Source organism: Adiantum capillus-veneris, chromosome 22 (assembly GCF_014529385.1).
Source record: "Adiantum capillus-veneris isolate H3 chromosome 22, ASM1452938v2, whole genome shotgun sequence".
Lineage (NCBI taxonomy): Eukaryota > Viridiplantae > Streptophyta > Polypodiopsida > Polypodiales > Pteridaceae > Adiantum > Adiantum capillus-veneris.
Window position 1 is genome coordinate 47984554 of NC_140952.1, and position 8904 is coordinate 47993457.

The 8904-nt window shown below is 40.1% G+C and overlaps 1 protein-coding gene across 3 annotated transcripts; it reads left to right on the forward strand.

Moving 5' to 3' along the window:
* The first annotated feature begins 329 nt into the window (after positions 1-329).
* LOC147429300 (uncharacterized) lies at positions 330-6745 on the forward strand. 3 transcript variants are annotated; one of them, XM_086495429.1, is made up of 6 exons: positions 330-709; positions 810-891; positions 4897-5015; positions 5109-5163; positions 5697-6208; positions 6412-6745. In XM_086495429.1, the coding sequence occupies exons 3-5, from the start codon at positions 4929-4931 to the stop codon at positions 6104-6106; spliced, it is 552 nt and encodes a 183-aa protein (XP_086351555.1). In that variant the 5' UTR covers positions 330-709; positions 810-891; positions 4897-4928; the 3' UTR covers positions 6107-6208; positions 6412-6745. The 3 variants fall into 3 exon arrangements, 2 of the variants coding, with proteins under 2 accessions (XP_086351555.1, XP_086351554.1); XM_086495428.1 differs by having other exon boundaries at positions 331-709; positions 4900-5015; positions 6412-6743; XR_015185830.1 differs by lacking the exons at positions 4897-5015; positions 5109-5163; positions 5697-6208 and having other exon boundaries at positions 363-709; positions 6412-6724.
* Positions 6746-8904: the final 2159 nt, after the last annotated feature.

An 8904-nucleotide genomic window follows, 5' to 3' on the forward strand; every position in this document is an offset into this window, starting at 1 on the left:
CCAATAGGATATGCTTCCAAGTGAGGGTTCGGCCAATACAAGAGATGAATGGTCTCCAGAACGGAAGATTGCGGGGCAATTAACGAAGAGGTGGGGAAGGTCTTCAACCACCCTTTTACAATGGGGGCAAATCCCAGAGGAGAGCCCAAAATCTTGGAGTCTCCTTGTTTCACCCCTGTTTGGAATGATTGACCTCTACCGCTACCTCGCTTAGGAAACCCCAACTCCCTTGCCTCTCGACTTTTAAATTTCGGAATTAAAAAATATTTCCAAAGTATTTAGAGACGTGGGCCATGGTGCTTCAGGCAGCTAGAGTAATAAATGTATTAGTCCATGGCGTGTTGTGGGATTCTGGGAGAGCGTCTGTTAGTGGAAGAGAGCGGGGGAGGGAGAGTGGGGAAGGCGCCAATTTGCCCAGTGGGACCCGGGGGGGAGAGAGAGAGAGAGAGAGAGAGAGAGAGAGAGACTTGGGCGGGTAATTATCAAATTGAAAATTGTTAAGCAGTATCTGCTCTTTAGAGAGAGAGAGAGAGAGAGGAGAAGGTCGCAACCAGTTTGGAACAGTCGTGCTAGACTCCAGCCACCAGAAGGGTTGTGGTTGTGTGTAGTGTGGGTGTTTGAGAGAGAGAGAGAGAGAGAGAGAGAGAGAGAGAGAGAGAAACAGGAGGACAAAGCAGTATTGCATACACCACTGCACCGTGTGTGTATGGTGAGTCTCTATTCTTACGACAACAAGCATGATTGTCTGTGCTAAGAGGCCCAGTAAGCATGCTTTGCAAGAAACTTATATGGTTCAAATATCATTGCAGGTTTGAAGACCAACAGTCAACAACCCTCAAAGGAGAAGTTTGTCTCGATCAGGAGCTTGTGGCTGCTTCAATTTCCACTCAGGTTAGTAATGCTTCTATGTATTGATTGTGGTAGCTTCTCACTTTGTGGGTATCCTTTCATTTGCGAGGAGAAGAAAGTTGGGAGAAGTGATTTTAGTGTTTTATTAGTTTCCTGCTTTGTGATTTAACATTGGTGCCATTTCTTGTATTGCCATAACTTGCCGATTTGCATCAGCTTTTGGGGGTGACTTACCTTAGCTTTGGGAATGCTCTGGCTGCCTCTTGCCCAAGGACTGGTTTGGTGGCCTCTTGTTTGAGAACTTGTTTGGATCTGATTGATATGATCTCTTGGGCTGATTTGCATTAGTTTTTGGGCTGATTTGCAAGTGATTTGGGGCTCGTTTGCTTCAGATTTGGGATTGGTTTGGGTGCCTCTTGTTTGAGAACTTGTTGATAGATTTGATCTTTTGGGTTGCTTTGCATCAGTTTTTGGGCTGATTTGCAAGGGATTTGGGGCTGATTTGCTTCAGATTTGGGATGGTTTGGATGCCTTCTGTTTGTCACAAAACATTCAGGAAGCTTCCCTAGTTTCTTGCTACTTGTCCAGCCTATCAAGGACTAGTGGCTTGCTTGCGGTGTCGAGTCAGGCCTCGCCCAATCTAGGCACCATGTAATGTGTTTTACAGGGCTGATTTGCATTATCCTCATTTGGGGCTGCTTCAGTTTTGGGGATAGTTTGGCTGCCTCTTGTTTGAGGACCGCTTTATATAAACTCTTGAGCCGATTTGCATCAGCTCTTGGGGCTGATCTGAAATTGATTTGGGGTTGACTTTCCTTAGCTTTGGGAATGCTCTTGCTGCCTCTTGTCCGAGGACTGGTTTGGTGGCCTCAAGTTTGAGAACTTTTTTGGGGCTGATTGATATCATCTCTTGGACTAGTGGCTTGCTTGCGGTGTTGAGTCAGGCCTCGCCCAATCTAGGCACCATGTAATGTGTTTCACAGGGCTGATTTGCATTATCCTCATTTGGGGCTGCTTCAGTTTTGGGGATGGTTTGGCCGCCTCTTGTTTGAGGACTGCTTTATATAAACTCTTGTGCCGATTTGCAACAGCTCTTGGAGCTTATCTGAAATTGATTTGGGGCTGACTTACCTTAGCTTGGAAATGCTCTTGCTGCCTCTTGTCCGAGGGCTGGTTTGGTGGCCTCAAGTTTGAGAAGTTATTTGGGCTGATTTGCAAGTGATTTGGGGCTCATTTGCTTCAGATTTGGGATTGGTTTGGCTGCCTCTTGTTTGAAAACTTGTTTGGGGTTGATAGATATGATCTTTTGGGTTGCTTTGCATCAAATTTTGGGCTGATTTGCAAGGATTTGGAGCTGATTTGCTTCAGATTTGGGGTGGTTTGGATACCTCCTGTTTGTCGCAAAACAGGCAGGAAGCTTCCCTAGTTTCTTGCTACTTGTCTAGCCTATCAAGGACTAGTGGCTTGCTTGCGGTGTCGAGTAATGTGTTTTACAGGGATGGATTTGCACCATGTAATGTGTTTTACAGGGATGGATTTGCATTATTCTCATTTGAGGGCTGCTTTGCATAAATTTTGGGGCTGATGTAGTGGCCTTTCATAATGCTTATTTGCATCTATTTGTTCGACTGTATCTTGCTGTAGTTTTGGTAGATCTTTTTCGAGATCTTCGGTTGCAGTTGTATCTGCCTTGGGGCCTGATTTACATCCATGTTTGGCCAAGATTGGAGCTATTTTGCATCAGCTTTGTTGTGAATAAAGATCATTTATGATGTATGGGGACTGTATTACTCTGTTTTGAGACTGATTTGCATCCCTATTTGGCGTCTGTTTCTTGCTATAAAATATGGGATTGATAAGAGATTGGTTTACATAAACTTTGAGGTTGTTTTGTTGGCCTCTGGTAGAATAGTTTAACATCAGCTTTTCATCCTTATTTGGCCAAGCTTCGAGCTATTTTGCATCAGCTTTTAGGACACAGCTCTTAGGTGTCCTGATTCTCTATAGTTTATGAGAAGTACTTGTTGTAACTTGCCTTGTCTGGTTATTCTAGGTACCATGGATGAATCTGATGCTTATGTAGGAGCAAACTTAGTGCAAGAGGCATCTGAACAAGAGTTGAATGATGCTATTGAAAACTGTTTGGTTGATATACAATCAATATGTGATAAGCATCACACATCAATTGAGATGCAAGATGAGCTTTTGAGAGTGCTATTTGGAGGTTTAGGTCCATCAAAAGAAAAGCAGGCAGTCGGTGATCCCGTAAAGAAGTCGTTAGCATCACTTTTAGTGCAAAAGTCAAGTAACTGGGATGGAAAGCTCAATGATAGACATTCCATCAAAATGGTCACAATTGATGGATTTCTATAAAGATTTAGGAATGGTTCCGCTTCAAGAGTGGAAATTATGTCTTGGAACTGATGAAAGTGCTCATGCTCCTCATCTCATGAAACCTAGTTTAGAGGACGAGCGAGATGAGAATGAAGCATTGAAGTGCTCATGTGTTAATATGCGACTTCCAAGGCTTCTTCGCTGAGATTGCGAACACTGTTGTGAAAGATGTCCTCCTTGTCATAAGCAAAGAAAAAAAGTAATGTCATTTCACTTCAACTCTTTGATTGGCCAGCTACAACTCTTATGTAAGAGTGAGGCAGTGTGTTGGGACCTTCTTAGAATGTGGAGATTTAAGGACATGTGGCTACACAAGTCTCCTTCTACATATCCAGAGTATATAAGTGAATTTTGGGATGGAGAGAAGACACGAATAAATCAAGACTTTTGGAATCCGCATCAAGAGTGGGAGGCACCTGTTATATGCGAAAATCCAAAGTGTATGCGAGCCCATAGAGCTTTTCCCAGGGAGCTTATGTGCAAAGCTTTGCAAAAGGGTTGGAATTCAGAGCTTGAGGAGTATAACTTTAGATGCTCTCAGTGTGGAAAAGCACATTTGCTAGAAAAACATGGATTAAGGTATAATTAGATTGAATTTGCTTATCATTGCTTCTAACATTCAAAGTCATTGACTCATTGTTTGTGATTATGCTTTGATTTCAATATGTAGGGTGATCCGAGAAATTTTGCTCTTTTATTGCATTGGGATGGGTTTCAGGCAGCATCTACAACTCAAAAAGATAGCGCAGTTGTTGAAATTGTAATTTTGAATGGTGGAAAAAAGTCCATTCTTGGATCCCTCCCAATATTATTCTTGCCGTTATCACATAAAGACTTGCAAAAGAAGCATGGCGATGTGTTGTCTTCTTTTCTTCATCCCTTGATAAGTGAGCTTGAAATCTCTTTCTTAAGTGGATTTGAGGTCGATTATGCAGCTCGCGGTGATGAAATTTGTGACAGTCTTCAAAGTGGACGGATTAGGTTGAGGTGCATGCTAATGGTTTGTACTGGAGACCATCCAGCTCAGTGCAAGCTTGGCCAAGTCAAAGATGGTGGTATGCCTTTTTGTAGAAGAGATAAGGCAAAGGCAGAGCTATTACGTGATAGTCACGGATTTCAACACTATGTCTACAATAATAATAGATTTCAAGGTAGGCATGCACCTCCAAAAAGAGATGTAGAGGAATTGTGGGAAGCCATTAAGAAATCTAAAAGGTGCTTAACCAAATAGAAGGTAGAAGAAACACTTCGAGATGCAAGCCTTGCAGGTGAGTCCGTGCTTTGGAGACTCTATCATCTTTATGGATTTGATGAATCTAAAGATCTCGTTTATGACACAATGCATGTATTATCCCTTAACTTGTTTCAAACGTATATCAAGAGATTAATGTCATCAGCCTCGACACAAGTTAAAAGGTCCATAGATGTTGCCATCAATGAAGTGGCAACAACAATTCCCAAGCCTATTGTGCATGGAGGAAGATGGCCAAAAAACGCATCTCTTCATTTTAAGATGTTTAAGGCAGAAGAGTGTCAGAAGTTTGTCCAGTGGTGTCTCCCACATATATTGAATGTTGTGGATGGGATAAGCAAGGAGGACATTCATATAGGAATGCTACTAGTAGACATATCACATATGTTCTTTGATTGCAGCAGACAAAAGGGATGGACAAAGAAATATATTGATGTATGCCGCTCTTTGTTATTATCTTGGCGTATTCTGTCAGAAGAGTATTACGAGGCAAACTCCTCTCCTTTGGAGCATGTTGCAGGTATACTTATAAGTATTTGGTGATTGGTGTTTATCTTATTTATAGTGAATCTCTTTCTGAACATGTTTCAAGTGTCGATGTTTTTTTTAACAGGAAATGGTGAAATTTTGGATGACATCATTCGCCATGGATCCCATGATGTTACATGGTGCTTTTCGCATGAACGTGCTGTTTCAGGATATTTAAGTATACATACTAATAACAAGTGAAATGAACTCTCTTACAGCAAGTTTCACAGTCGGGTCTTGTGCACACAAGTCTACAAACAACTATATCTTGAAAAGGATGGCGTCACTAGTGCTGTGAGAGATATGCAGCTTGTGCACTCATGCTTGATTTTTCCAGAAGGTGTATCACATATAGCAAGAGAAATGTGCTACGACATGCATAAAAATTGTGCATTTCATACATCTTCAGAGTAGAAGGCTAATGAAGTGTGGGATTCTTGTCTTTGTGCTCCTTCATGTCCATGTCAAAGTATGATCATGAGAAAAGGGGTACTTGTTGGGGCTAAGAGACCAAAGCCTTTGGATCTTAATGCCACAGAAAAGAAAGGGCTGATAGACTTTTGGGCACGAAAAGATGGACATTTATTCACTCTTGATTAAATTCAAACAAGTGCTTTTTTTTATTCTAAGATATTTTTGAATAACGTAAAATACATGATTGGTGAGTTTGTAGTTGTTCTTCGAAGCAGTAGTGGGAGTGAAGGACAAGAGGTTATGTCGCGCGGGTGTTTAAAGAAATTATTCACCCATGAGCAACGAGGAGATGTAAATGTCTTTGCAGTGATAGAGTGCCTACTAGATAGCATTGATTATCGTGATGAGATCATTGGAATGCATGTCATTCAGAGAAGTCAAAAACGAAATTGTGAACTTATAGTTGAGCCCATCAATTGTATTCAACATAAATTTTTTTGGCTTCTTGCTTCGAGTGACGACAAAAAGATACTCTACGAGACAAGTGGCTCAGAAGTTCGCCAAAGACTGTTACTTCCAGGAAAGGTGGGTTGCATCCCCCCATGGCTCGAGAGAGGAGATCTTGTTCTTGCAAGGTACTCTGAAAGTCAAACTGTAATGCTTTTGTGAGGGAGGTGTACATTGAACGCAAAAGGACTCTTCTAGCTTGGGTTGGTGAACATCTTGGACAAGCTTGGGTGGATTGGAAACACTTTTACAAGGTCATGCAAGGTGTGATGTTTTAATTTCTTTATGTACATTGTTAAGTATGTAATATAATATGTTTGATTTGTAATGAAGTCATTGCTTAATCTAACTGGCATTTTGTATTTCTCTCCTTGCAATAAAAAAATTACCACACTTTTGATTTATTTTGATTATATCTAGTACCAACTCGCTAACTATACTTATATGTGAAATTGTTGTTTTAATAGGAGTTGGAGCTATTTGAAGTTCATTCAAAGCTACAAGTGATATCGGGACCCAAGATTATCTTTAGCTATTGAAGTTTAATAAATGGGTCCTGCCCTTTGTGTATAACTATGCTACAATGTTTTTTGTTGGCTTATTGTTATTTGAGCTTATGATAGCCGTGCATATTGAGATGGCTGTAACCAAGAGAAAACTATTTGAAAACTTCTCTTTTGATGAGATTTACAAGCTCAATGCTTTAGTTTTATGATGCTCTTCTTTAGGAAAAAAAGTAAATTTTTCATTTGAAATGAAATTCCTATTAGCTACGTATTTTGGTGAGTGCTTAACACAAGTTTTTAGGTGTTTATTATATTTGCAACCTAGAATGTTGTAGTTAGGGCCTATCAAATGAAATTAAGGTGACTCTCATTACACTCTTTCAAGTTTTGGAAAATGTCAAGCTTTGTTTCCAAGAGATAGTTATTCAAGAATGCAATGCCCTTTTCTAGTTTAGTTGAATTATGTTTCGGTTGCTTAGTGGTACAAGTATTTCCTCATGGGACAATCAATACATGCTATTTCAAATGCTCTTTTGCCTTACGGTCGACTTTGACCATCTATCTTAACCATCTGTTGGATGACTTTGGTTCTCAAAATCTTAACAGATGTTGGTTGATGTACCCCATCTATTACATGAATTTGATGATCTATCTTAGTTAGCCAGCTTGATCGTGGCAATATTTTTATTGCAACAAGTTTGTTGTTGTCCACGCTCTTGAGAATATCAATACCGTTGATGCTCGTGGAGGTATCAATTTATGGCATGGTTGAGGGGTCACTACCATGGATGGATACCCACACTAACATACCTCTTTTTATAGAAGTAAGAAGTGATTCCTTGCATGGTTCAAATTTACGGTTTTCATGAATAGCAAATGTTGTGTACATTCTATGTGGATTTTACAAGAGAGGGTTGGACAATGTTAATGTGGCGCAAATATGTATGTATGCATTTTGGGCATGCTTGTCACATTGCTAATTGATGCAAGTAAATGTATAATAGTCGTGTGCATTTTTTCAATGTAAAAATGCTTTGAAATAGCTTTATAGGAATGGTTTCTTGGGGTGAGACTAGAGGTAATGAGAAGGGCATGAATACGCTCATATGTTTCTCATATGTGAATACGCTCATATGTTTCTTATATGCGAATAGCACTTTGGAAGCATGGAGTCTTGTGATTGAAAATTCATATATTTGAAAACTTCACACATTGGAGACATAAGGTCCACTTGATAAAAAATCGCATATGTGAATTTCTGAGATTGGAAATATGGAGACTCACATATGAAATTATCATAGGAGAAAATTGCTCACATTGGAAAAATGAAGATGTGTGGACGGTTATACATTCATATGTGAGAAAAATTTCGCATGTAAGATAAATTATGAGAAATCCTTTCTAACATGAGAATAATTTTTTTGATTATCAAAAAAATAAAACTCAGAACTTTTCTTATGAGAGAAATCATGTATCACGTGTGAGAAGGTTAGATAAAAGTCCAAAGTGAGAACTTAAAGTGAGAAAGTTGACAAAACTCCTTGTGACTGCTTGGAAACAACCGCGTTGATTTGGTTGGACCTTGAGGCTAAGCTTCAACAATATCCTTATGAACTAGCTCTTTTATTTAGTTTTGTCTTTGTTTGTCAATTAATGATCCCACATGTGACTTGTGGATTCTTTCATATTTTCCATGTGAGATAGCAACTTTCTTCTCTAGTATGGAGGGATGTTCTGCCCTTTGCTGAGGGCCTTGCTCGATAGATGTGATCCGAGTCTTTTATTTTACATGGGTTCTAGTTATGGCAGAGAGAGAGAGAGAGAGAGAGAGAGAGAGAGAGAGAGAGAGAGAGAGAGGGAGGGAGAGTTTTCATTTCATTTAATTAATTTAAAATGTGTGTATTACACATATGCGAGGCCTCTGAGTTTGATCCAATTCACAAGCCCACAATCACGCGAGTTTATGCGTCAAGGTGAGGGCAAAAGTGCGAGCAAGAGATGAGAGAGTGAGAGGAGAGGAGAGAGAGAGAGAGAGAGAGAGAGAGAGGTGAGAAGGCGTGTTGTACGTGGAGGAGGGGGTGTTGGTGGATGGGTGTTTAGCACTAACGTCGCCTATGTTGCTGGTGCGTGAAAGGCTTTGGACTCTGGAGGCCATTCATTACTTCATTAGAATTGCACGTGGTTGTCTCTCGAATGTTGTGGTGAGAAAATAGCGGCTTCGACCCCTTTAACACACACACATATATATATATATATATATATATATATATATATACATATATTTACATATATAAGTAGAACTTGGCTAGAGGACCCATTCCAGTTAGGCGGATTGAGCCAATTTCTCCCAATCAAATTTTAGGGGGCGTTTAAATTGCACGCCCAAGCCAAAAGCACGGGGTAGTGAATTTGATGTGCATGCAACAGAGTGAATATGGTGCCTTTTGATATGGG